Genomic DNA, 26,234 nt, shown 5'->3' with positions numbered 1-26,234 from the left:
AAAACAATCCAAAACGCTCTAAAATCTCCGGTCTAATACTCTCCTTTTAGTAAGTATTTATTTTACACTATAACTTTTTTTTTCAAAAACATTTTTTAATTCGTATAATTATCAAATGGAACAAAAAATGCCAATTAAAATCATAATGACACTAAACACCAAAAGAAGTGGATTGCGATTGCACATCTGAATATAGGAGGAATCAATGTAGATAAAATAGAAAGAAGAAGGGTTCATTTCATAAATACAACGTTCTCGTTTGCATATGTCAGCGTCCTTATCCATTTTTTCACCTTATCCGAAAAAACATATCCTTAAGACCAATCTTCCCACTTCAAAGTCTTCACTCTTTCACTTCACTTCACAAAGAATCTCTCTCTCAAATCAAATGGCGACACTCTTAGGGTTCTCTCAGACGAAGTTTCACAACATCGGCGCCTCCATCTCTTCTCCACCATGCTCATCTTCTTCCACGGTGGTCTCAATGGTGGGAAGACGCTCAGATTCCAAGACTCTCCGGTCAGGCTTCCTCGGCCGTATCACTTACCAAGATCGCCTACCCTCAACTGGTCGGAGAAGCTCGTTAACAGCGAAAATGTCGTGGGACGGTCCTCTTGCTTCCGTCAAGCTGATCATCCAAGGCAAAAACCTCGAGGTTTGAACGAAAAAATGTAACTTTTATTGTGGGTTTTGATTACTGAGACTTGGTTACTAGAAAAGGTTGGAACTTTCGATTATTTGAGGATTGGTTACTAGAAAAGTTTGAAACTTTAGATTATTTGAAAATTGGTTACTAGAAAAAGTTTGGAACTTTTTGATTATTTGAGCATTGGTTAGTAGTAGAAAAGTTTTGAACTTTCGATTATTTGAGCATTGGTTACTAGAAAAGTTTGGAACTTTCGGTTATTTTTGAATTGGTTACTAGAAAAAGTTTGGAACTTTCGATGATTTGAGTATTGGTTACTAGAAAAACTATGGAAATTTGGATAATTGAGAATTTGATTACTAGAAAATGTTTGAAACTTTTGATTATTTAAGCATTGGTTACTAGAAAATGTTTGAAACTTTTGATTATTTAAGCATTGGTTACTAGAAAAAGTTTGGAACTTTCGTTTTATTTACTAGAAAAGTTTTGAACTTTCGATTACTAGAGGGTTGTCTTCAGTCATTTGATTAATTATGACATTGGTGTGATAGTTATCAGAGGCAATCAAGCAGCATGTTGAGGATAAAGTAGGCAAAGCTGTTCAGAAACACAGTCATCTCGTCAGAGAAGTTGATGTGAGACTCTCTGTCCGAGGTGGAGAGTTTGGTAAAGGACCTAAGATCCGTAGATGCGAGGTAATGTTTTTGATAATAACGAAGCACTTGTGTTTATATGTTTTTTTTGTAAATTAATTGTTATTGGTACTCTATAGGTAACATTGTTTACAAAGAAGCATGGTGTTGTGCGCGGTGAGGAAGATGCTGAGACTGTATACGCTTGTATCGACTTGGTATCAACGATAATTCAGAGGAAGCTGAGGAAGATCAAGGAGAAGGACTCTGACCATGGAAGGCACATGAAAGGCTTTAACAGATCGCAGGTGAGAGATCCAGTGATTGAGCCCGTTGTGGAGGATGTTGAGGACGTTGCTGAGTCTACACCAGGAGGAGAAGAGGATGATTTGATCAAAGAGGTTGGTCCATTGGTTTCTACTGATCTTCATTAACTGATTCGTTGATAATGTTTTCCTCATGGTTTGTACAACAGATTGTGCGTACCAAGTACTTTGAGATGCCACCATTGACTGTCTCCGAGGCAGTGGAGCAGCTGGAGTTAGTAGCTCACGATTTCTACGGCTTCCAGAATGAAGAAACCGGTATGCATTTATATGATTGATTGCGTGGAATGCAAGGAAGACTTACAATTTTGGTTATGGTTTTTGGTTGGTAGGTGAGATAAACATAGTGTACAAGAGAAGAGAAGGAGGGTACGGTCTGATAATCCCTAAGAAAGATGGCAAGGCTCAGAAAGTTGAGCCGCTTTCAACCGAGCAATTGAATGAACACTCCTTTGCTGAGTAGACTTTTGTGTCTGTCTCAGACCAGAACTGATCATCTTACTTCTCTCCTCACAGTTTGTTGTCTGTATGGGAGGTAAGGGTTCTTGAGAGAGAAAAAAACAGTGAAAGGAATTGAATCTGTTATGGTTCAGGAAACAATGTACATATTAATAAAAGGCTAAACAACTCTTTTTTAAATGGTTCTGTTTTACTCTGTTTTTGAGGTAAAAGAAACTGAAAAAAAAGTTACTATCTTGATTCTCTCTCTATAGATCGGATGATAGCCAAAGACATTTTGCATTCATCTATTATAAAAAATGAATGCACAAGAATGTTAAAGAAAGCAAAATACATTTTCATAAGCCAAGAATGTTACATAATTTTATTACCATTTCTCTGTAAAAGTATTGCATTCATCTATTATAAAAATCATATTTAAGAGAAATTATATCTATTTTAGAGTTTTTTTAATTATTAAAGAAAAATAGATGCAGTTTGGAGATGATGTTAGATGATTTATCATGTGTTCAGAAAAACAAATTAATTGACCAAAATTTTAATTTATTTCTTATAGATAAGATATAGGTTTTAATTCTCTAACTAAAACTGATTAACAAAAAGTATTAATAATGTATTATGTTGAATATAAAGTTTGAGGATTTAACAACAACAAAAAAAAGCTTCTCAAAGCAACAAGACAAAGTTGTTCCAAAAAGAAGCAACAAGACATATCTTACACCGAAAAGAAAAAAAAAAGATATTTCAACAAAAAGAAGAAGGGCTTCTAGTCAAACAATCCGAAGACCATGTCATCTTCACTTTCTTCCTTCACCTCCTCCTAAAATCACAAAACAATTACATTCGATTAGTTTTCATTATAAGCATATTATATAGTTAGGTTTTTATTCAATAATTGTAACTGTGTCCTGAGACAGACAATAAATATATATACCTTCTTCTTCTTTGTCTCCTCAGCTGATGGGACAGCTTGTGCAGCAGCAGGAACGTTGATAGCAACCGGAGCAGCTGCATCACCACTAGCTCCAACATTCATGATGAGATCATCAATGTTCTTCTTCTGACACAGCTTAGCAAAGAGGCTAGGCCAGTATGATTCAACGTTCACGTTGGCTGCCTTCACTAGTTTTGCTATCTTCTCAGCCTGAATAAACATTCACATATTATAGTATTAGTATATATGTAAGAGAGAAGATCGTAGAGGCTATAAACTAAAAACAGGTTGAGAAAGAGAGAAGAAAACTAACGGTGATTTCAATTCCATCGTCGTGGAGGATTAGAGCGGCGTAAGTGCAGGCGAGCTCACTGGTGTTGGACATTCTCACTTACCTTTAAACACTTGTTGTTTTTGCCTGTATTGTTATAATTATTGGTGGTCTTTTTAAGTTTCAAGGACGTCCCTATTTATACGTAGGAGTTAGGCTTTTGTGAAACAAAAAAAAATCTGTCACCTAAGAGTATTTTTTCCTTTTTTAGTAAGTATTTACGTTTAAATTCATATTTCTGTTGGGAAATCGATGAGGTCGACCATATCAAAATTATGGAAAATACGAAAATAAATAAAGATATAAAAGATCGAAACGAATCTAGAACAATCTGGAAGACCAAGAAAAATATAAAGTTTACATTTATCTATATATTATTTTATATTAGCTTAGGAAATTAGGTTAGATCATTCAGTATATAAAACTAATGCATATTGTAACTTATTTTTCATGAGTTATAATAATAACTAGATTTTGACCCGCGCTTGAAAGCGCGGGTTCTTTTGTTATAACAAATTTTGATATGAATTAGTATTGTGTGATTGTTTTCCATTATTAAGTTACATAGTCGAATTATATAAAAGAAATAACTTTAAAAAATATTATATAATTCATGAATTACTTTATTTAGAATTATGTACAAATCTTATGTAATTATCTCTTACGCATGGATATTTTACATGAACCCCGAAAAACCAAACCAAAATCAACTCGAAAATTCTGGTTCGGTCCGCGTCGGGTCCAAAGAAAAATACGTATTTTTTTGGAAATGTGGGTCTCTGTTCGCGTCTGAGACCTAGCCGAAATCCGTTTGGGTCCTTTGGGAGCCAAAGTACCCAAAATGTTTGTGTAAATTATATATATTTGTGTATTTTGAATTTTTTTTGGTATACATATATTTTTGAGTTTTGGTTTGAATTTCCGGTTATAGTTTTGGATTTCGAATAAAAAATCAAAATTTAAAAATATATTTGGGTATTCAGATAAAATTTTGAGTATTTTTTTGTTCCTCGGATCAGATTTCAAGTACAATTTTAGGTCTTTTGAGTATTTTTGATTTTCAGGTATTTGTTTAGATTTTGGATATTTTTTGTGTTTCGAGTATATTTATGTTTATCGAGTTTTATTTGAGTCCTAAATATCTGAACGGATCCATACCCGTTACATACAAAAAATAACATATATTTAATAGGTATTTGAATTATGGAGTTGAAACCATCCAGATCCGAAAGAAACCGATCCGAACCCAAATTTTTTTCTAAATACCTAATTAGGTCCAAAAACCCAAGACCTAGCAAAATTCATTGATTCGTTTTATAAAATTTTGGGTGAAAAATACTCTCCAGGTTTGATCAATAATGTTTAATAGGACATGGTTTATTTATATTTCAAAAGTTGATCTCGTAAAAAAATTTTGATCTAATGGAGGAGGATGATATATATGACAATGACCCTTACGTATTGAAATTTTGGTGCTGTTTATATCAAATATCTTATATATTAAAACAGAAGTCATGACTTCTTTTCATGTGTGATTTTTTAGTTTGGACCATTACTAGAAAATATCATATTTTACGTAAGTTCATTATTATATCTTTTAATATCTTTATCTTTTGATTTGAAATACAAATGAATATATTTAAAATGTTCTAACAAAATCTTCTTAAAATCTTCTTAGAATCTTTTTAAATTTACTTTCAAAAATTAGTTAGTTTTAATTTAAATTATCATAAAATATAATTAGAAATTAAAATTGAATATAGTTTTGGTTTATAAACAAAAATTTAAATAAAATGAAATTAATGAATTTCACAAATACATTTACTAATAATATTTAAAGATTTTGTTAGAAATAAATATTTATTTTAATTTTATTTTTTTTCAAATTTGTTTTCTAATAAAATAAAAATCATGATTTTTTGATGAGTGATATTTTTATTGGTCCATCATTTAAATGTTATATTAAATGTATATCACTAATGCTAATATACATAATATTTTTAACTACTTTAATCATAATATCTTTTAATTTTAAAAAACAAATTCTAACAAAACTCTTGAAAAAGATTATAATAAGATCTTAATTGTCATAAATTGAATATAAATATTTTCAACTAATTTTGTAATTAGTAATGAAATGTTACTAACAGAATAAAATTATATCCTATTTTATCAATTTTATAATAATATCTATCATTTTAAAATAAAAATGTTATATTGAACAAAATATGATAAAATTATTTTAAATTGATAAGTTAACATATTTTATTTTCATAAATATAAAATATTTATGCTAAAAATATAATATGTTGGTAGAACGGGTTAATATTAGTAAACTATATAATACATGTATAAAAATTTAACTTATCTTAAACTTTTTAATATACAGTAATTTATTATATAAAATTAATAAACATTAAAAAATTACTAAAAAAATCTAGCGATTTGAATTACGGATCATGATTATAATAAATTAAATACAAAATTGTTTTCATGTATGTTGTTTCATGCATTAAAAATTTTAGTTTAGTAATCAAACACAAATTCAATAAGACAATATATAATAAGCAACATATATATGTGATGATTTTAATTTATAGCATGAAAACTATAAAATTATTATATTTGGGATAATTATACAAACATTTAAATATGTGAGTAACATTAAAAATATATAATAATTATATAAAACAAATATCTATCTATATATATATATATGAAAATATATACCCACACGGTTGTGCGGGTGGAAATCTAGTATATATGTTAAATTGATAGTCATGATCTTATTAAAGTGGGTGAGATTTATTTAAATGTTAGAAGATATTATTTGGTTGCTATATAATAGGGGATAGTTAATAATATTTAGTTGTATACAATAAGTTGGACTAAAAAATAAATAGGTGCAACAACCTTGTATAAGTAGATTTTTTAGGACTCCTTCCCTTTTAATAGTGTTGATTCTTCCAATTCTATATTCTCATCAATTTGTTAATTTCCTTTTTTCCATTAGCTAAATTTCTATTTTTTACTCGTTTATTAAATGGAAATCTTATCAGTATTTTTTTTCAAAATAAATTCTCAAAACAAAATTAGAATATTTTCCTGTTGACATTCACAAAAGTGGCTATTTTCCATTTAAACGTGTGTTCGTAAGTGTGTTTTGCTGAGAATGATTTGGTTAATGTGCAAAAAGAAAAGAAAAAAAAAACATATAAAAGCAGGTGTCCGAAGTTCGAACCTGTAACACTTACACAATCGTGTTGTTTAGATACTAGCAAGATGGTCCGAGGCAGGGGCGGACGGACGTTGTTGACTAGGTGCCCCCTACTACTTAAAAAAAGAAAAATTGTATATGATATAATATATAGTTATGCATATATAAACTTGCAGGAGAAGTAAGAAATCTTGAACACATTTATTATATGTCCCTAAATCTAATCTAGCCCTTATAAAAAGGAATCATCTCCTCTCATGTCTCTATATCTTATAACACAATCTCAAAAGGATCCTTTTGTTTTTTTAATTTTATATGTCAAACGAAAAATCATAAAATTAAAATGGAAACGTTAATATTTTTTATTTGATTTATACAATTTGATAAAAATATTTCAAAAATCCAAAAACATTGTTTTCCATATTTTCGAAAAATCATCAAAATATGATTAAAAACGATTTTAAAATATTGTTTTTTTAATTTGAAAGGTATAGAATTTAAATATTTTTCCATGGGTTCACTAATCCATAGGGGGGTTAGGGTTTAGTTTTGATAACCGGGAAGGATTTGATTTGGGAGTTTAGATTTTGATCAAAAAAAGAATTATGAAATAGGGGCATATGAGACTCTAGGAGCCCATAGGAGATTTGGCATTTCACATTTGGGGCACGCTAGAAATTGGCTCTATAAAAAGAAAGATAAGTTTAGTTTTACAAGGCCTAATCTAAAACTAAAAAAAGTTAATAATGGAAGTTTTTAATTTTAACCGAGTAAACGACACTAACGTTTTCGACTTTTCGTCGTCTTCTTTCTTCTAGTTTTTACCGATTAGATTTTTCCTAATCACAAAAATATAACGCAGACAAACAAAAAGAGTATTCAACAGAGAAGCTAAAAGGTAAAACTCAATGAAAATTTTGATTTATGTGACTTAAGTAATAGGAAATCGTGAGAACATAAAAATTATAGTATTTTGCTAATTTTTTTTTTTCAGAGACAAAATTTCAATGAAAAAATATTTCAAGCCTAAAAGAAAATTTGTATCTACATCTGACAATTCTGAGGATGATTTTTATTCTCGTAGAATAAATTTGTAAGATACTTTTTGTTATGAAATTTTTTTTATTTAAAAGAGTTAAGTTATTAAAGTGCCCCCGATTGATAATAGTTATGGATCCGCCACTGTTCCGAGGTTGGTAGTTTTATAGACATAGAATGTGGGTGATCTTGATCTACGTATGGACGAATAGTGACATTAAAAGTTCAGTATCTTGATATTGTTCGTTAAAGTCAGTTTTTAGTTAGGTTTTTGAAATAACATACATCTTTAATTCTATTCGTTTTTAAATCGGATTTGTTTATTTGATTTATTTCCATTTAGAAGAAGCATCAAAATCCTTTATCCACAAGTTAGGTCAATTGTATTCTCAATAAAATTACAATCTAATCAGTAGTAAAGTCATTACTAAACAATGTGCTCCATATTTTACAATAAATAGCAAACAAATTTTGTGGATGGATAGCAGATGGGTGCACAACAAATTCTGAAAAAGAAATGCTAAAATAATATTTGTGGATTGAAAATTTTGTAAGAACTTTTGGCATGGTTGGAAAGTATTATTAGAGTGAGAAACCACGTTGCATGCTTCTTCTTTTTTTTGCTAAACATATTAATTTCATTAAAATGAAGAAATGGTTACAAAAGCTACCTATAAATTAAAGCTCCTTGGCAACAAAGTAAAAAACAAGGAGGTAAAAATACATGTCACTAGTGGAAATGACAGACAGAAGATTACAGTAAGCTTCGACGAGGAGGGATTATCGGATCCAGTGACTTTTTCTAAAACGTTTGCGATTCTAGAGCATGGATAGTGTTAATTACTTGTCGATTGATGTCTCTGAAGACTGTTGCGGGAGGAATCTGGGTTTGGTTATGAACCACGTTCGTTCATGCATTAGAGTAAAGTGGACAAATGAATATATAATTGTTTGGCATGTTAACGCAGCTTTTGTAGACCAATAGCACGTTACTCAGATTATCCGACTAACGTTATTTCACGTCATTATGAAAAGTTATTGATACAATAAGGACGTGAGCAATCCATAAACTAAGTAATCACGTACACTACTTATACCATATCGATCAGCTATATGATTCAACATGCACTATAAATTGTTAAAAAAAAGATTCAACATGCGTTCAAAGAGAGATCACAAACTACAAATTCTTACAACATGACTATTTGGTATTGATGGAGACATCTCGCGACGTATATGGTCAGGGGGGATAAGACTCTACGAGCTTTAAGATTCTCTCCCTTACTTCTAAAACATACAAACAGAACTATAAGCAGTACAAGTTAACTACTACCCTACTAAACCGGCCATGGTTATGTGTAAACCAGGGCCAATCCTCACACACAAACAAGCGCTCTCAACCCCTTCCTTCTTTGATTGTTATTGACCAACAAGTATAAGCTTTCAACGGAATTGACCGGTCAGACTGCAAACCGACATGGCAAACACAACCGCTACAACGCCAGCTTTGAGAATCCCTCTGTATGAACATCCCATAGCTGCAACCTTCTTGAGTATGAACTCACTACTGCTCTTTGATCTCATGAAACTTCCACATCCCTTCGTTGTCTCCTTGACCTGTACGCATTTTATCAAGGTTAGAAAATAGTAAAAGCATGTGAAAGGTTTTCATTTAAACCTCTTCTCACCTCTTTCTTGATACTGTCAGTTTCTGGCTTGGGACTGTTATGGTTAACCTGAAGACGCAACCTTCTTGAGGCATTACCCTGCATTACAAACTGTTCAGCACAACCCTGGGCCTGTGCCCTTCGTGTCCTAATCTTGATTCCTGTTTCAGATACATCGTTATTGATCTTGTTGACAAGACTCTGCGGCTCATACAGAATCTGTTCTTGCGTCGGTTGCGCTAGATGTTTCATCTCCGGTAACTCATAAGGAATCTGGAAAGTCGAATCCAAGAGGTCGAACATATATTGGTCGGGGTCGTTCGAACCGTATTGCGTCTGAATGTGGGGATCATTCTGGTTCCTGAACGGTTCGGTTGACCCATACTGAAAACCATTGAACGCGGAACCGAGCTCAGATTGCACCTGAGAGTGCAAGGGAGAGAACATAGTGTGATCTAGGGACTCAAACTCCAAATATGAGCTCCAATCGATATGGTCAAGCTGCTGATCAAAAACAAAGTTAGTAACTTCACAAAGAATGTAATCCAAAGACTTTAATTTTGTTCATCCTTACCTCGTTGGTTGTAACCTCAGGGGCAGAGATATCACTCTGACACTCGCCGGAGACATCCGTAGAATGCTTTGGTTCTTCTTTTGTAGGGAAAGCCAGAGACACTTCAGACAATTCAACCTCAGACCTCATCTCGTCCACAACAGTTGGAGACGAGACAGCTGGTTCAACTCCACATTCTGGTGATGCTTCACTCACAACATCTTGCTTCTTAAACAACTTGCATATGACAAACGGGTTCTGCAATCCAATATCCACACAACAATCAGAAACTCAAAACACACAAGTAAAGACATTCTTGTTATAACCTGGCCAGGCTTGGTTCCATCAAGATCCTTCTCGGTGGCGCGATACTCATGCATAATCCAGCAGGTTCGCGTCCCCTTAGGAGCACGACCAGTGTAGAAGACGAGAGTCCTCTTAACACCTATGATCTTAGTGCTCCCTGACTTAACCTTCCGGTCTTTCCCAGTGGCTTTCCAGTATCCAGCAACGGTGGCTCGATTCATCCTACTCCCACTCGGATACTTCCTATCCAACGGACAGAAGAAGAGCCACTCCGAGTCCGTTGTCCTCACCACAGAAAGATCTGCAACCACATCATCATCATATTCAAAACTTGCTACTTATATACCGAACTATCCAAAAAAATCGAAATACTCGAATATTTTTTTTATAGAGTATTTTAAATTATCCAAATTATCCTAAAGAACGAATTACCCGAATAGTTTTTATCCAAAATATTTAAATTTATCTATCCGAAAATCTCCAATAAATTGTTTTTTACCTCGAATTATCCAAAATTAACCGGAAAAACCGGAACCGTAACTGAATTGGAACCACAAATTTATTGGATATTAGTCGGTTCTTATAATTGTTATCGGAACCGCCAAAACCAAAAAGAACCGGACCCGAACCGAATTTCATAGATAACCGAACGGTTCCTATATCCCTATAACCTTCCTATATCCCTATAACCGAACCAAAACCGAACGCCCAGGCCTAATATTCATCATAATCATCATTATCACCATCATCAACAACATAACTCTTCATTCGATTATCCAATTGCTTAAAACAGACTACCAACATAGATCATCATCAACACATCATCATCATCATCCAATACATACTCAAACTGAACGATTGATAAAGTTCCAAATCAGCTTTGAGTATACATACTAAGCTGATAGATGTGAATCAGAGAGCTAAAAGTAATTAAAAATCGATCTGAGGAAGTGGATATTACCAGGTAGATCCCAGGGCTCATACTTGCAGATATCGACAGCACGGATGACTCTGACGTCGTCGTCACGGCCGTTGATCTTTTGACGGAGATAGTAACGGACTAGCTCCTCGTCCGTGGGACTGAATCTGAATCCCACCGGTAGTGCGTCCAGCGATAAGACTTCCATATTCGAGCTCGTTAGTAGTAGTATCCAAAATCAGGATCGGAGATACGATTCAAAGACAGATTCGAGAATTTTGAGAAGCCCTAAGAATCGATGCGATTTGGTAAAGTGAAGAAGAAGAAGAAGAAGAAGAAGAGGTGACAGCTCGCTTTATAAATCAAAGAGCACCACTTTCCTTACGCGTAAAGAGAAATTTATCAAATTGACGGTTTTGCCCCTGGAGCAGATATGTAAATAATTGAGTTTCCCGGGGTAACGGGGGATACTTTAGTAAAGTTATGTAAACGGGGGGCTATCATTTTACTGCTTTCCGCATTTACGTGAAACAGAGTGCTCCTACTTCTTCTCGTGCTTCTTGGCCTCAGCTTAATTGCTTTAAGGCAAATCATGCACAACATGAATCAATCATTATTCTTCCTTTCTAGTTGTCTTCCCCCTATTTCATCAAAAGCCTTACATTACTTTACTTCGAATTGTCTGAACTAAGATTCACAACTCGTATATGTACAACTACTCTGTTTCACAAATCGAAATCATAACTCATTTCTTGGGTTTTGTTTTCTTAGGAGCAGAAGAACTTCTAGCTTTCTTTGCTGCTGGTTGCTGCTGCTGCTTCTCTTTACTTGGTCTTCCTCTCTTTTTCCCTACAACCTGCAATGTATTCCAAACAAATCATCATTTACTACTAACAGATATCATTAGGAGGATTTCTGAGTTTTGCCAAACGTACATTCTCGCCTTTTGCTTTAGCTTTGCCACTTCCTTTGGTGGTTATCTCTGTTGTGTCTCCACTTTGATCATCTGGAGGCTTTGAAGCAGTCTTAGCGTTCTTGTTACCTTCATCATCAGATTCGAACGAAAACCCCTCCAGAGTCCCTATATGGATAGCCGGAGAAGTAGTAAAATCAGTTTACCAAACACACAGTACTGCTACAAGCAGACAAAGATATCAATTTCACTCTAAAAAAAGTAAAGAAAACGAGCTGACCTTCCACCATCGTTTCTGCTTCGTAGACGTTAGATACTGGTGTTAGCTGTATGAAGTCATTCATAATAGCTTCAATCTGACAAGAAAACATATAATTCAACAAATCAGACTGCTACGCCAATCTATGTTTTAGTTTCTTCGAAGTTTGAAGTCAAGATTTATGAGCAGGAAGCGAGATTACTAACCTTTGCCTCCGACTGACTTACATTAACCTGAAATTGCAAGATCTCTAGTGTGAGTACTTGTATAATACAACTTCCCTTAGAAGTTGGAATAGGTACAAGGATTTTGAAAAAACGTACTACGCAAAATGTTCTGGATGGTACAATTGTAGATTTATATATGGTTCCTGTGAAATGATAAGTGTTAGTAAAGAGACTCCAGTCATGAACTGATTCTGTATACATGTTACATAATCAGTTCTGTCAGGCTCAACAGGCATAGCTAACAGAAGCATAAAGAGTGAAGCTAGCGATATTAAGGGGATGGGGGACATGCCTTTCAAGTCCAAGAACACGTCCTCGGTTGTGTCTGAGACAACCACGCGTCCAACAGCCCCCATGTCTCCACTCAGATCTATTGAGTCCCCTTCACATTCAACGAGTACCTGTGATATAGTTCACTGCTTTTGTTAACAACTGTGCTTTCTCTACAAGAAAACTCTAAAATAGATGAATATCATTTACAGTTAAATGGCATTACCTTTGAACGATTCACCTTCTCAGAAAGTACCAAAGGCAACTTTGAACTTGAGCCCTGAAAATTTGTAAATCTGGTCATAAGGAAAAAACCAGAGAAGAAACAACAATACTGATCCTACTACCAGAAGGTACTTACAGAAGAAGGCTTGGTGTTCTTATCCGTTGTCACTTCCTCGGCCACTATGGAATCTGTATATTTATTTACATAGCAGAGGAACCGTTACATTACTTCGGAAGAATATTAAAATTCACAAAACTATGGTACGATTCATACCTTCATTCATTTCTTGTGCACTGTTTTCTTCCTTGGGTATCTGGCGGCTACTACTTGCCTTTTTCTTCGGAGATTTTTTCTTTGGAGCCTTCTTAACCGCAGGTTCTACCTCTTTATCTAGAATAACAAGATCCTCATCCTCTTCAGTTGAGATAATTACTTGCTGCTTTATCGGATCAGTGGAGGGTGGTTCAGAATCAGATGAGACAAGCCATACAGAATCATCTCCTCCCTGATAAAGCACAAAAAAACAAAACAGTAACCTGTCAACTCCATACCAATTTAAGAATTAGCAATTTTTGTAACTTACATTCCATATAGTTCCACAAAATAACATACTCATGCAGCTGGGAAGCTTCTCTAAAGAAGGGTTTATAACTCACTAATACATCATTAATTATGTTAATACTACAATTTACATACAATCAAACAGATGCACGCAAACACGAATCACACTAACTACCTAACTAAGGCAAGTAGACTCACCCAACAAAAGCACAAACGAGTTCAACCAAACGTTTCTTACTTGATCGTTCTTATGCTTGGTAGAGTTTTCTTCACCGTCTGCTTTGTTTACCTTCTGATTCTCTGCAAATTGTTCCCCAGTAAAAAAAAACAGTAATGGTGCATCATTTGAAACAAATCTACAATACCCTCAAGGTTGAGAGTAGCATTCTTTCTAGAAAACAGTTGCTTTGTCACCAACGAGTCCAGAATCGTGGTGGCTTCAGTGTCATCAGGCAGAGGAAGAGACGAAATGGTTTCAGAATCCCTGAAAGGACTATCCTCTGGAGCAGATTCAGACGACGAAGATAGTGATAACAATGAAGTGGTAATTGGTGGCTACACACACACAACAAAACTTCCACATTTCAATTGTTTGTTCATTCAAAAGGATTATAGAAAATCAGATTGAATCCAAAAAAAAAAAGGAAACCTGGAAAGATCGGAGCCAATCGGGAGATCCCTCTCTGGAGCTGCTCATATTTCACTTCTTCAGCGCTTAAGATCAACAATCGAAGCTACTCAATTGAAACAGAATCAGTTCAGAGACTTTAACCCATGGAATCGATGAAATCGAAGCTCACCTGAATAAGAAGAAGAAGAAATTGAGCGATTAGCGGACGAATCAACGGACGTTGAAATTCGGGAGACGAGATCCAGGAACGAAGCAGAAGCTTTTTCCGCCGCCGGCGAGATTGGAGTGAGTTAAAGACGCGGGAAGATTTGGCTACAAACCGCTTCTTCCGGTTTTGGTTGCTAAGGCAAAGACTTTTAGAAAAGGCCCAATTAGTCATGAACAGAAAGCCCAATTAGAGACTTTTAACAAATCCAAGTAGATCTACTGGACGATTGGGTTTCGGTTCGGATTTATTCGGATTTTGGGTCAGGAAAATCCCATCCCTTCCTCCAACCGGTCTAGGACCAGGAACCCTCGCAGCTTGGATTGTGTGGTCTCTATGGAGCTCAAGGAACCAGCTCATCTTCAAAAAACGAAAGTTTACACCAGAAGAGATCATTCTGAAAGCGATCTTAGATGCTAAAAAATGGATGATGGCTCAAACTCCCTCGACTGCTCTCTTGCCGAAACCTTTGATCAGATGCGAACCAGACCCTAATCGAATGAGAATTTGCTCGATATTCGCTGACGCAGCTTAGAACTCATCAACAGGCTGTGAAGGCTTTGGTTGGATCATTGATGATCGGAATTCAATCTCACAACATGCAGTGACCGCGACCTTTGTCTCGTCGCCCAGGGCAGAAACTATGGCGATGTTCACAGCCATGACCTTTGCTCGGGATCATGGAATCGAATCCATCTCACTCTTCTCTGACTCTCAAGTTCTTATCAACACGATCAAGCGATATCAGATGAACTTGGAGATCTATGGCTTGCTTTGTGATATCTATCTCCTCTCCCTTTCATTTAAGACAATCAAGTTTAATTTTATTCCAAAAACATTTAATGTTAGAGCTGACTCTGTTGCCAAACAGGTTTTATGGGCCCTGAACCAAATTTAAGTTACGAATGAAATCAGTTTGCAAAAAAACAATTCAGCCCATTTAGATATTTTAAAAGTTTGGATCGGATTCGGTTCATGTTTAATTATATTCAGTTTGAGTTACATGTCCAAGATCTTACCAAAATAGTTTTAGTTTCAAATATTAATCGGGTTTTTAAATAGTTTTAGTTTCAAATATGTAGTTGATTAAAATGAATATATTTCCAATCTTATAAATAGGCCCTGACTGAGCTCAAGGATAAACGGGGAAGTCATGGTTGAGACTTGAGAGCCTCTGTCTTGTCTTTGGAAGAATCTTTGATACATCTGTATCAATTTTCCTAAATGCATTTCAAAGACTAGTCAAAGAAAAAAAAAGCTGTAATATTATTTTCAAAAGTGTGCCTCAAAAATGAACAACACAAACTTCACTGTTGCTCTTTCCACAGGCTCCAAAAATAGTGACATTAATAAAGGTTCCGTTGGTTATTTCAAGAGGCAGCAACCTTCTTCCTTACAATCCTCTTTCGCCTAGCCTTTGGAGGTTGAGGAGAATCTGAAGCTGAGTCATGTTGCTTCATACCAAGTAGCCGTGAGACTATTGCATTCTTTGAGATGAACCATCTTGAATCTGGCTTTGCTACACCTTCCTCTGAAGAGGGTCGGTTATATGCTTTTGCCAGTAGACCATCTGATTGAGCCAGCGGGTCGGCCTCCACGCCTAGCCATATTTGTCTTGATCTTTCCCCTAACTGAACATTCATAATCCTGTTCCATATCCATCCATATTCATTATACAAAAGACTTCATAAGAGAGCCTATGTGTGTGAGAGGAGAGAGTAATACCTCACTGCAGTGCCGAAGAAGAGTGCTACACCTATGACATCAAAGTGACTGCTCATTGTTCTCTCAAACCCACACAACAGCTGATACCTCAAGTTAGCGTATAATCCAAGAAACGCGCCGTAACCAAGAGCGTTTGTTGTGACTGATGGAACTGTCACAGACACTCTGTAAGAAGAACAAAAGTTATACACCAACAAAAAAGAAGAGATGATGCCAAAGTGAAAACAGAAGATTAAGTGATCATGATGGACCTATTCTTCTTCTTTCCGGCTAGAAAGTTAGACAAAGAACCCTGGAAGGCACCTGTTGCTACTCCAAGGATAGACAACTCTGCAGCCTTGTAGAAAAGAGAGTGGATCCTCTTTTGCAAGTTGAACTCTCTAAGGGGATAGCTCGTTTCAAATATGTTGTTTGGTAGCTTTTGTAGTGTGTTTTGGAGATCAAACCGGAACGTGTTTCCATATGAACGGCTTGGAGCTAACAACCAAACGGCAGCTGCGTTGCATGCTGATACTGTAAGAACGTTTATAAGTGCAAGATCCCATTCCTCTTTTATTCTGCAAAATTATAGAGAAAACTATTTTAGGACAGTGAATCATAAGCTACAAATGTGGAGACAGTTAAGGCTCATGGAGAGGGAGTATAGTACCTATTCTTACGAGTCTTGACCTCCCACCAAACCGAGCAACCAACCGTGGCAGCTTGCTCCAAAAGAAGTCTATATAGAAATGAGGGATCCGCTAACATCCTACACAAAGACAGTCACATAGTCAAGACTGCATCTTACTATGACAACGAAGAAAACCAATGTTTAAGAAATCGTTAGGTTGTAACTAGGCGCTTTATTCGGAGCCTAAGCTTTAACAAATTATTTGTTTATTTATCATATATTATATTTTATATTAGATAATTTAATTTTAGGTTCAATTATAAAATTATTTTGATGAATTATAAAAATTAGATATAAAAAATGAAATCAGACAAACTTGTGGAGTTATATTAACATTATTACTTAATCTAGACCAATTTATATCGAATTAGACCAACTCAAATCGATTTTAACAGATTTAGAACAGCTTAAACCAATTTGAACAGTTTAAATTGGATTTTAAGAAAATTGTTTTGGGTATAACGAATTTGCTGGGCGCCTAGATCGATTATTAGAACATTGAAGATTTCCAAAAGTGACGCTAATAACATACAACCTATAATTCTAGAGACAGTGAAGATGTCCAAAGACTGACACAAAGTTACCTGCCAACAAAGGCCCTAGACAATCCCTGAGGAAGAGCCCGTGAGATCAATCTAGTTGTTGTAGGACGAGCATTAATGGCAAGGAACTTAACCATTTGTGCTGAGCTCACCAAACCCTGCATACAAGTGATGTCAGCATCCTCCCCAAAAACCAATTACACGAAAAGCTTTCAGAGGATAACTAACCATTTCATATGCTTGACGGAGGCCAGCTGGCAAATCCAACATTGTCTTTTGCCACTCGTTCAACACAGCATCAACAAACTTCCTATCAAATATCTGTACAAAAAAAAAACATAAATATCAACATGACAATACAAAACAAAAGAGTAAAAAATGTCTAAGTACCTCAGCGAGGAACATCCTCCGTCTAAAAAGTCCACCTTCATCTCCATCATCATCATCATCAAACTCGTCAAAGTAATCATCATCGTCACCATCATCATCCCCTCCATCTCCACCACCGAAATTTATTTTCTTCCCAATGTCTCCACCTCCTCCTCCCGTTGCAATCTGCAAATTGATGAACCAATGAGAACAGAGAGAGAGACAGACAATAGATAAAAGGCTTAGCCTTTAGAGAGAGAAACCTCAGGGCTTGACTCGACTTTCTTCTGGGTCGTATCAAGCTTCCCCTTTTCTAACGTTACAGCTCCTACGGAACCGAACTTGCCACCTTTCATCACTGGACACATCTGAGCACTTGGAGAAGAAGAGATAGAGTAAGACGATGTGGATGAGTCGCCGCTAAAGGGAAGCTGGAAGCAGCGTTCGAGACGTGAGACTGAATCTCCGACGGAATCGATGAGAGAAGAGGATGAAGCTCTGACGAAGCTGACGCGGCGGAGGTTACAAGGAAGAGCTGCGGTTGAGCGAGGGATTGGTAAACAGGGTTTAGGAGCGGCGGCGCTCTGAAACACCATGTGCGACATGGCTCCCTCCCCCCTGAGCCTTTTTCTTCTCTCTTACGGCTGAGAGAGAGAGAGAAGGAGAGGAGGTTGAGAAGAATGGGGGAAGAGAGACTTATCGCAACCAATCGGACAACTACAAGACAATTCAACTTAATCTATACTTCTGGACGATTCGGAGGGTTCAGTTTTATCGTAATGGGCCAAATATGGGCTTTCAAATGTATTTTGATTTCCGATTCGAACTTGGTTATTGGGTTACGCTTCACTATACGTAACTCGAGAGATTTTTTTAATATAAAAAAAGTTAAAAAAAATTCGAACACTAATATAAAAAAGGTAAAAATACAAACAATTAATGAAAACAAAAAATTACACACTACAAAAATAAAACTAACCCCTAGTGCAATACAAAAAATGACACATTACAAAAAATGAAACGAACCATTTAATGTTATGTGATGTAATGCAATGAAAACAAATCAGAAAACAAAAGAGGACACAATAAAAAATGAAACTGATGCCAAATGGAACTAAAATTAAACAAGCATCTTCCTCTCCCTGTAGCCAATGACTCGATGTGACCACATAGTTTGATCAATGAATAATATATCTAAAAGATATACAGTCTCGTTGTGTTTTATTTTCGGGATTATTCTGTGCAAAAACTTGGCTTAGTCATTCAAGAAATCGAAGTCAATTGGTTGGCTTCTTATTGGAGGATAGGTTACTTGTGGCCTCTCGGTTGCTGCATTTTCAGTTGGCTTCACTGTTGTTGTTGTAGTAGTAATTTCAGGCGGAGGTGGCGGCGGCATTGTTTGGCTGTTATCCTCTGTTGCTACAGCTGTTTCTGTTTTTTGAATTGAAGACGGATCGCTTTTGTCTTCCAAAGAAGTTTCCTCCTTCTCTGGCGCAGGAGGCTCGGGCACTGTCTCTGTCACTGGCCCGTCTACATGTGCTGCTGCTGACTCTGCAACAGCGGCAGTTTCCGGTGCTGCTGGCTCCGTAACAGCTGCAGTTTCTGGAGCAGCTGACTCAGCAGCAGATGCAGTTTCTGGAGCAGCTGACTCAGCAGCAGCTGCAGTTTCAGGTTCTGCTGGCTCAGAATCAGCTGCAGTTTCCGGGGCAGCTGACTCAGGATCAGCTGCAGTTTCCGGGGCAGCCGACTCAGGATCAGTTGCAGTTTCAGGCGCTGACTCGGTCTGTGGTGTCTCTTCAGAAGATGGAGGAGGAGCTTCAATAGCCAATGGCTTAGCTGGTTCTTCAATAGCCAATGGCTTAGTTGGCTCTGGCTGTGGAGTCTTCATTGTGGGGAGAGGTTTCTTGGGCGCAGAAATGGAAGCAAAGATCGAAGACATTCCAGGAGGTAGAATCTCTATCGGAGGCTTTTTAGATGCATCAGACAGACTCGTGAGCTTTGGATCCTCAAGAGAAGCCAAAAACGCACTTGCAGCATCGGTTTTAGTAGATGAAACTTGCTCAATTTCCTTCTGCAGCGTTTTATTCCAAGCCTGGACCAAGTTCTTTAGACTAGGACGACCATGTGCCTGTGTGATAGATAGTCAGAAACAATAAAAGGCTCAAAAAAGTAAACTCTAAGATTGGTGAAACTGTAATCTTACATGAGCATGAAGTACAGCTTCTGCGAGCATCCCTGTGTCTTGCCACGCCTTCTCCATAAGCGCATTGTCTCCCAGAACTGCAGCAGAAAATGCTGACTCTCTCCCTAGGCCTATGGAGATCAGATTGTTTATCAGACCCTGCAACAAAGTTAAATTAGCCTTTCAATTAGAAACCTGAACAACACAACAGGGCGTTAGATTTCTGTAGGGTACATACACTTAAGCGTGTCAATTCTCCATGGTTAGCTAGACGTAACGAAAGGCCTCGCAACTCATGACCCTGCAAAGCGCCTTTGACCGATCCTGCAGTAGCCAGTCTTTTGAGAGCTTCACGAGCAACGTCGGCGTTCCCAGTGGCATCTGCAGCATCTATAAGGTCAAGAAACTCCTTTGCAAATTTCACTATTCCTTCCACCGCTTCAACAACGTCTTCTTTCTTCTCAGCTGTCAAAGAGAGAATGTCACTCAAATCAAGGCCTAGACCGTCCTGTCCAATGTCCCTGCTATTGCTCATTGTGAGGAGACAATGAAGAGCCCTCTTCAGATCATTGCTCTGCATCGCTAGATCAAACTCCAGCCTGAGAACACATAAAAGACTGAGAATAGTAGGAATAGCTTGAAGGAACTTGCTGCACCAAACATAATATGGTTTTTTTACCTCTTTGATATTCCAGGCAAATGAAGAGCTTCTGTAGCATATCCCATTCCTAGCATGAACTGTGCCAGATCGTCATGATGTTCTCTCCCAAGCCTACTTGCCCTGCGCAACAAACAAAAAAAAGTTGAGGTAGGTTCCAGCTAGTTTACTATCATGTAAACACGATATACTGAGAAATGTATCAATACCATTTAACTGCACTAATAGCATCCCCATAAGCAGCAAGACATCGACAGCGGATACCAGGATGGTTCAGTGATATGGCATGTGCACACATGTACCTACCAAAAAAGTGGAAGTTGTCTCAGTAGTTCAATCTTTATATGATCATTCAAGATCTTTATATGATCATTCAAGTGACTGATGGCAAGATATTGCAAGAGTCAGTATTGCTTTAAGGTAAGAACATGGAGACTCTTGATACCTGTCAATGAGCCAAAGAACACCATCCCGAACGCCAGCAACAACAAGAGGCCCTACTGGTCGTTTTTGCTCCACTGGGAAACGAGTAACAGCAACTGAGACTCCCCCACCACCTACAGCTACCTCACTGGCCCTTCTTTCGTCCATGTCATCGCCATCACCTCTAGATTGTCTGGGCAATGATAAAAATGGTGGAACAGATGGAGCATTTTGGAAAGAAGCTAGACGCACCACCTACAATAAAAAAAAGGATACGCATGAGTGCAAAAGACAAAAGCTTAGACCTGAAAAATTGAGCTTCAAAAATCAATTATATTTATCTCATATAATAGCAAGAAATGTCCACCTGCAGCAAGGGGGCCCTCAAAGATATCATTTCTTGCTTGGAACTCTGGGCACCTTCTACTGTGATTAAGGCTAATTCTCCATGCTCCGCAACTGCCCTAGCCTGTGCCTCCTTAAGTTTCATTTCTTCCTTCATCTTCCTAGTCTCTATATCAATTTCAGTAACTCCCGCGTCCACAAAAACACATCTGGAAATCCAGGCATGGAAGAAAGTATTAGCATTCAAGCCTCAGAGTAACTGATTCAAAACAGAGAGAAGCCCTTGGATCATATGTATAACGCCTAATCTTACTCAATCGTGGTTTGTGTAGCCACAAACAGCTGCCTGCGGTGCCAAACAGCTCCAGTAGCATGTGAGATGGCAACATTACCAAGATATCTATACTGAGGGCGCAAGGACGATATGACCATGTATTGTTGATAAGCAAAAGCACAATACTCAACTGTTTTGTCCCATGCCGTCCACTCTGGCTGAGGTAGCATCCCACCTACTGGCTCAAAATTTTCCCAACTACACAGTGAAACTTCTATGAGGACTTATATGGAACTGAGATACTTTAACATTAATGCCATCACCTGAAAGAGGAAACCAAAATGGAACCACTAATCACCTGTAGAGCTGGTAGTTTAGCGGTGCGGACTCGGTAGATCTCTGTGAAGAACCATCATCATAGCTAGAAAACGAAGAAACATTACTGTTTCCAAATCCTGAAAGTGGCATCGACTGAATGGTTGAAATAGCTGTTGCAGAAACAGGACTAATTCTTCGGGACGTGCGATAGCCTATTCCAAGTAGAGCGCCGCCATGCAGACCAATGACCTGCAAGGAGAAATTTAAGCATAAGACTATTGCTTACTACGCCTAGAAGTCAAGCACTTCAACAGATCTGCTCAGAGGATCTGAGACAAGTGAAAAAATGATGAATTAAATATGAAAGATGGCTATTTTAGGAAACTAATCCCTAGCTAAGACTAGAACACATGGAATGCAATACCTCCAGTAAAAGACACATACCGGTTCAGAGCGACCTCCTACAGATCTCATGAGGATGTTTGAGGTTCCATCATCTAAGAGAATACGAACTTGGACACTAGCTGATGAAGCTGCATTAGCAGCGGCAGCAGCTTGCGCCGCGGCTGCAGCCGCTTCTTTCGCCTTTCTTGATGAACCACCCTTTGGGATCATAGGCATTCTTTGCGGTAATACAGATTCTAGTATTGCAAATCTGTCTCGACACGTATCCCAAGCCAAAATTCTTGCACTTCCAGAATCAACAATGGACCAGTCACTAACTTTGTAGATAGAGAAGTACAAGATATCAGGCCATACAACTGCCACATACCTACAACCAGATAATATAGTTAGTTACTGTTCTAGATGTTCATGCCTAGCAACTGTTGTTATATTATCAATATAGAACCTGGAGACTGAAAAAAAGAACCGGAAACTTACTTTCCTGAACTGCTTACAGAAAGAACTGAGTATGAATCATGTGGAACAGTTGCCACACCCTTCTTTTTGGTCTGCTTTACAGTCAGCTGTTCACCTGCATCTAGCTTAGACATTCCTGACTCGGACAAGGCATTATTTCCAAGGGGTGGGTTGGCTGTGTTGGATATTTGAAAGTTTAAGAGCTTTAATTCTCTTCCAAAGATATATACAGCTGAATTATCCCGACTTCCAGACAGTGCTGGTAGAAATGCTGCAGACGGGATGGCACGAGGATCAAATTCACTAACTATGATACCAACATTGGTACCAGTTGCGACGAGATGTGGCTGTAGAGGATGTGCAACCATACAAAAGACCTGAAAAAAGGATATTAATTAGTAACTAATGTGGGGTACTACCAATGTATATAGAAGCGACGCTATTATATATAATAAGGCAATAGTGCTGTGTTTGCTTCGTCAGACTCAAAATAAGCAAGTGGTCAAGAGCTAGTTACCCTAAGTTTTTTGTGGGTTGCAAGTACTTGAGGCGGAACCAAGGAGGAAAGTTCACATAACGGCCTTGTCAGGGCCGAATAAGTTGGATGCTCAATAGACCTGTGAAAAAAATTAAGCAATTAGACATTCCTCTAATATACATAAAGATGTTCACCATAAAAAGGATACCATATGTGTGAATCTTTAACGCAAGTCAAAATATCAAGGTTTGGTGCTCGAGGATGGCACCAAGATGCAACACTGTGGCAAGCTAGCTTCGGGACAGGTTTAATTCTCCGCAGCTCCTGTAGAGAAAGAGTAGGCATGTGTGTCGAAAAAAGAGATCCATAAAATATGCAAAGCCCATATATGAGATGCAACATTACCTTAAATGTCATTGTGTCCCATATGGCCAATGTCTTGTCAGCACCAATTGTAATCAGCTGTGGAGCACTGCCACTTACCCGTGACAGCTCAACAGCCACCACCCCGCCATCATGTGCCTGATACAGTCAGAACATAAACATCAGAGTGAGCAAAAGCTTTTACCAAACCATATCTAGAAGGACAAATCAGGTATAACAGAAAAGTGGAATTTATAGACTCGATCAAACAAACAGTAGCATGTCATACTCCGCTAATCATTACTCAGCCTATTAATCACAAAGGGGTGAAAGGATCCAACACTCAGAATCGGAAACACATATCAAATCAGAAGGTTCAGTGAAACGAAGAACAATGGTGAACATGTCCTGAGCTGTAACCAAATCTGGCGAATCTTTGCATGAAAGGTTAGGATTGAAATGAATACCTTTAAGCTAAGCTTGGGTACAAGGTCTCTTGAATCAGTGCCATGATCGGCATTCCACAGTATAAGTAAACCATCACTACCACCTGAAACAAGGAGTGCCTGCAATTGCAAGTAGATAGAGAATGGCTGGTATCATATACTGCAGATAAATAACAGAGAGAAAATGTTTGATAAGCATTCATTAAAAATCTTTAAATTATAATAAAAGGAAAAGAAGGCAGTTGTTAGTAGAACTAATAACATAACCTTATAATGATATAAAATGACTGTGGAGCGCTAAGCTACCAATTTCTAAAAGAGAGAATGTGTAGTTACTTCGCCAGATGATGCCATGAAATTCATCAAGCAATAAATTGATCCTTTATGGCCAGCTGTATACCTACGTGCAAGCTGCAAGGAAGTGAAAATTCAGGGAAATTAACACAGGCCAGTATCAATAGCTCTCAACCTAAACCCAGCAGAAAATAAACAAAAAAAATAAACGAACCTTCCACGTTATCATTGATAAAACTCTAATGACACCATCAGTTGAACCAAATGCAACTAAAGGGCCATCACCAGCCGATGATCTGGTAAGAAACTCCATGCTGCAATGAAAGGAGAAAGTCTAACAACTTTATGGAGCAGAAGAATTTGACACACTACACTTAAAGCACACATATTAACTTGCTATTCGTAATCTAAATCTTTCCTGGGGTCTAAGGTTTTAAGCAAACACATGCTCTAGAACTAGATAAAAAGGCAATGAACTCACCAGACAAGAGACCTGTTGTCAAGCTCTGACTTAGGCACATCTCGGCCACGCATTGTCACCAAGTCCAAGAAAATGGCTTTGTTCTCACAACAGATGACCAGAAAATGCCGGCCTTTAGTCGATGGAGCAGGAGAAGTGAACCCGGACGTGAGGTGATCAACAGCTGACGGAGATTCAGCAGCTGCAGAGCGGTTTCGCCACAGCTGCCAATAACGCACATCGTCGTCATAAAACTTCACCTGCTTGACACTTGTAAGTGGAAAGAAGATATTCATTTTTCTCATATTCAAAGGGGTGTAAGAATAGTAGCTGGTAAAGATCTATTTACCTTCCACCTCGAATGGCTTCAGTAGGCTTGCCTTTATAGTCTGAGTAAAACATGAATGTCATCAACGAAGCGCATACTCACTATACCATAATAGAATGTAGAACTGAAGAACAAAATTTCAAAGGATAAGAGCATCTCCAACCCCATTCTATTTGCTACTACCGGAATTTAGAATAAAATCTTCTCTAGCCATAATACTCTATTTCTATTTCACAATGGATTTAAAAGTGGGATTACTCCATAAACTGAATGAATGAATTTATTTTTATTAGTCATTACTCCGATTTTTCATAAAACTCTAAAGAACCATTTTCATTTTAATTGTCGTTATGCACACGGATTAAGAAAACATATGATTTTGTATATTTCCAAAACAAAAACACAACAATTACGTGTACAGCTAACTATTTTTTCAACCAATATAAAAATAAAATAAAAAATCTTATTAATAAATTTTGCATTGAAACTTTAAAACAACACTTATTTTGAAACATAAATTTTTCCGAACAACTAAAATTAAATCGAAACGGATATTAGAGATGCTCTAATGAAATTGAGATGGAACAAGTTGATCATGGCTCACCGGAGTCTCCCTCGGCGAGCTTCTCTAACTTGGCGCCAACTAAACGGCGCTCGTCGACTCCACCGGCTTTCAATTCATAAATCACCTATTATAAGAAAATGGCTAATCACGTTGAAGATCGGATCAGAAGCGAAATCAGAATCTCGATTAAAAACTAGAAACCTGACGGTGCTCCCAGTTCCAGACGGAGACGTGATCCGTATCATCGGCCGTAACGAGCCATGGGTGCGTGGGATGCACCTGTATCTTCACGATCTTATTGTTGGTCTGCCGAAACGCTCTCGCGCGCAGCATTTTTGATCAACGAAACAAACTCAAAAAAAAAACGAGTGACGAGAATCCCTAAACAGGAAAGTTGAGCTACACATTCAAAATTCAGATCCGAATCAATAGGATCCACCAACCACTGAACAAAACTCCGGTAGTGTCTTCGAACTGGAAGCCCAGTCTGTTAAGGCCCACTAAAGTTTTAGCCCATGATTTATTTATCTATTTTTCATCTTCTTTAGAAAATATAAAACAATTATTTATGATTTTAACTATAATTATTTTCTTTTTTCGTATTTTTTTTATG

At 37.2% G+C, this 26,234-nt stretch overlaps 6 protein-coding genes and 1 long non-coding RNA gene across 11 annotated transcripts; 1 reads left to right on the top strand and 6 right to left on the bottom strand.

Annotated features, from left to right (window-relative positions):
• The first annotated feature begins 305 nt into the window (after positions 1-305).
• Positions 306-2,297, top strand: LOC103837063 (ribosome-binding factor PSRP1, chloroplastic). Its single transcript, XM_009113387.3, has 5 exons — positions 306-655; positions 1,198-1,341; positions 1,419-1,679; positions 1,754-1,862; positions 1,937-2,297. Exons 1-5 carry the CDS (start codon positions 389-391, stop codon positions 2,065-2,067), a joined length of 912 nt encoding a protein of 303 aa, XP_009111635.1. The 5' UTR covers positions 306-388; the 3' UTR covers positions 2,068-2,297.
• On the bottom strand, positions 694-1,327 carry LOC117127972. The gene is made up of 2 exons (XR_004451014.1): positions 1,108-1,327; positions 694-1,022 (listed from the first exon to the last, which is right to left on the bottom strand). It is a non-coding gene; the product is annotated as an uncharacterized LOC117127972 (long non-coding RNA).
• Positions 2,130-5,018, bottom strand: LOC103837064 (60S acidic ribosomal protein P1). 2 transcript variants are annotated; one of them, XM_009113388.3, is made up of 3 exons: positions 3,311-5,018; positions 2,998-3,207; positions 2,130-2,883 (listed from the first exon to the last, which is right to left on the bottom strand). In XM_009113388.3, exons 1-3 carry the CDS (start codon positions 3,380-3,382, stop codon positions 2,830-2,832), a joined length of 336 nt encoding a protein of 111 aa, XP_009111636.1. In that variant the 5' UTR covers positions 3,383-5,018; the 3' UTR covers positions 2,130-2,829. The 2 variants fall into 2 exon arrangements, with proteins under 2 accessions (XP_009111636.1, XP_018510211.1); XM_018654695.2 differs by having other exon boundaries at positions 2,130-3,207.
• A 3,675-nt stretch (positions 5,019-8,693) lies between these two features.
• LOC103837065 (NAC domain-containing protein 91) lies at positions 8,694-11,384 on the bottom strand. Of its 2 annotated transcripts, none has more exons than XM_009113390.3 (5): positions 11,071-11,384; positions 10,130-10,410; positions 9,825-10,061; positions 9,272-9,754; positions 8,694-9,200 (listed from the first exon to the last, which is right to left on the bottom strand). In XM_009113390.3, the coding sequence occupies exons 1-5, from the start codon at positions 11,234-11,236 to the stop codon at positions 9,027-9,029; spliced, it is 1,341 nt and encodes a 446-aa protein (XP_009111638.1). In that variant the 5' UTR covers positions 11,237-11,384; the 3' UTR covers positions 8,694-9,026. The 2 variants fall into 2 exon arrangements, with proteins under 2 accessions (XP_009111638.1, XP_009111639.1); XM_009113391.3 differs by having other exon boundaries at positions 9,272-9,751; positions 11,071-11,381.
• Positions 11,385-11,634: 250 nt separating this feature from the next.
• LOC103837066 (DNA-binding protein BIN4) lies at positions 11,635-15,286 on the bottom strand. 3 transcript variants are annotated; one of them, XM_033278632.1, is made up of 12 exons: positions 14,285-15,286; positions 14,134-14,218; positions 13,850-14,039; positions 13,723-13,784; positions 13,197-13,428; positions 13,059-13,117; positions 12,924-12,977; positions 12,720-12,828; positions 12,407-12,570; positions 12,222-12,297; positions 11,964-12,109; positions 11,635-11,884 (listed from the first exon to the last, which is right to left on the bottom strand). In XM_033278632.1, exons 2-12 carry the CDS (start codon positions 14,179-14,181, stop codon positions 11,774-11,776), a joined length of 1,251 nt encoding a protein of 416 aa, XP_033134523.1. In that variant the 5' UTR covers positions 14,182-14,218; positions 14,285-15,286; the 3' UTR covers positions 11,635-11,773. The 3 variants fall into 3 exon arrangements, with proteins under 3 accessions (XP_033134523.1, XP_033134525.1, XP_033134524.1); XM_033278634.1 differs by having other exon boundaries at positions 13,059-13,111; XM_033278633.1 differs by having other exon boundaries at positions 14,134-14,198.
• Positions 15,287-15,531: 245 nt separating this feature from the next.
• On the bottom strand, positions 15,532-18,332 carry LOC103837067 (protein RETICULATA-RELATED 1, chloroplastic). Its single transcript, XM_009113393.3, has 8 exons — positions 17,890-18,332; positions 17,648-17,812; positions 17,486-17,578; positions 17,300-17,415; positions 16,695-16,793; positions 16,297-16,602; positions 16,046-16,210; positions 15,532-15,967 (listed from the first exon to the last, which is right to left on the bottom strand). The coding sequence occupies exons 1-8, from the start codon at positions 18,229-18,231 to the stop codon at positions 15,691-15,693; spliced, it is 1,563 nt and encodes a 520-aa protein (XP_009111641.1). The 5' UTR covers positions 18,232-18,332; the 3' UTR covers positions 15,532-15,690.
• A 263-nt stretch (positions 18,333-18,595) lies between these two features.
• LOC103837068 lies at positions 18,596-26,193 on the bottom strand. Its single transcript, XM_009113394.3, has 21 exons — positions 25,823-26,193; positions 25,661-25,745; positions 25,078-25,117; positions 24,750-24,998; positions 24,483-24,582; positions 24,311-24,385; positions 23,996-24,094; positions 23,571-23,687; positions 23,374-23,489; positions 23,205-23,304; positions 22,709-23,064; positions 22,271-22,598; positions 21,867-22,075; positions 21,548-21,766; positions 21,257-21,443; positions 20,912-21,144; positions 20,676-20,768; positions 20,488-20,589; positions 20,047-20,407; positions 19,830-19,967; positions 18,596-19,754 (listed from the first exon to the last, which is right to left on the bottom strand). The coding sequence occupies exons 1-21, from the start codon at positions 25,952-25,954 to the stop codon at positions 18,882-18,884; spliced, it is 4,212 nt and encodes a 1,403-aa protein (XP_009111642.2). The 5' UTR covers positions 25,955-26,193; the 3' UTR covers positions 18,596-18,881.
• Positions 26,194-26,234: the final 41 nt, after the last annotated feature.

This window comes from Brassica rapa, chromosome A09, assembly GCF_000309985.2.
Source record: "Brassica rapa cultivar Chiifu-401-42 chromosome A09, CAAS_Brap_v3.01, whole genome shotgun sequence".
Taxonomy (NCBI): domain Eukaryota; kingdom Viridiplantae; phylum Streptophyta; class Magnoliopsida; order Brassicales; family Brassicaceae; genus Brassica; species Brassica rapa.
This window is presented reverse-complemented; position numbering and strand designations above follow the sequence as displayed.

Excerpts from the sequence above, each read along its gene's own strand:
- LOC103837066 (XM_033278632.1), bottom strand. The coding sequence starts at position 14,181 with ATGAGCAGCTCCAGAGAGGGATCTCCCGATTGGCTCCGATCTTTCCAG. Across the intron at positions 13,429-13,722 it reads CCAAGCATAAGAACGATCAA|GGAGGAGATGATTCTGTATG; the intron begins GTAAGAAACGTT and ends GTGCTTTATCAG. Across the intron at positions 11,885-11,963 it reads CTAAAGCAAAAGGCGAGAAT|GTTGTAGGGAAAAAGAGAGG; the intron begins GTACGTTTGGCA and ends AATACATTGCAG.
- LOC103837064 (XM_018654695.2), bottom strand. The coding sequence starts at position 3,382 with ATGTCCAACACCAGTGAGCTCGCCTGCACTTACGCCGCTCTAATCCTC. Across the intron at positions 3,208-3,310 it reads ACGATGGAATTGAAATCACC|GCTGAGAAGATAGCAAAACT; the intron begins GTTAGTTTTCTT and ends ATGTTTATTCAG.
- LOC103837068 (XM_009113394.3), bottom strand. The coding sequence starts at position 25,954 with ATGCTGCGCGCGAGAGCGTTTCGGCAGACCAACAATAAGATCGTGAAG. Across the intron at positions 24,583-24,749 it reads GACAACAGGTCTCTTGTCTG|CATGGAGTTTCTTACCAGAT; the intron begins GTGAGTTCATTG and ends CTTTCATTGCAG. Across the intron at positions 19,755-19,829 it reads AAGCTGTACTTCATGCTCAT|GCACATGGTCGTCCTAGTCT; the intron begins GTAAGATTACAG and ends TCTATCACACAG.
- LOC103837067 (XM_009113393.3), bottom strand. The coding sequence starts at position 18,231 with ATGTCGCACATGGTGTTTCAGAGCGCCGCCGCTCCTAAACCCTGTTTA. Across the intron at positions 17,579-17,647 it reads GGAGGATGTTCCTCGCTGAG|ATATTTGATAGGAAGTTTGT; the intron begins GTACTTAGACAT and ends TTTTTTGTACAG. Across the intron at positions 16,603-16,694 it reads GTCAAGACTCGTAAGAATAG|AATAAAAGAGGAATGGGATC; the intron begins GTACTATACTCC and ends ATAATTTTGCAG.
- LOC103837063 (XM_009113387.3), top strand. The coding sequence starts at position 389 with ATGGCGACACTCTTAGGGTTCTCTCAGACGAAGTTTCACAACATCGGC. Across the intron at positions 1,342-1,418 it reads CTAAGATCCGTAGATGCGAG|GTAACATTGTTTACAAAGAA; the intron begins GTAATGTTTTTG and ends GGTACTCTATAG. Across the intron at positions 1,680-1,753 it reads AGGATGATTTGATCAAAGAG|ATTGTGCGTACCAAGTACTT; the intron begins GTTGGTCCATTG and ends TTTGTACAACAG.
- LOC103837065 (XM_009113390.3), bottom strand. The coding sequence starts at position 11,236 with ATGGAAGTCTTATCGCTGGACGCACTACCGGTGGGATTCAGATTCAGT. Across the intron at positions 10,062-10,129 it reads ATGGAACCAAGCCTGGCCAG|AACCCGTTTGTCATATGCAA; the intron begins GTTATAACAAGA and ends ATTGGATTGCAG. Across the intron at positions 9,201-9,271 it reads CTGACAGTATCAAGAAAGAG|GTCAAGGAGACAACGAAGGG; the intron begins GTGAGAAGAGGT and ends AAATGCGTACAG.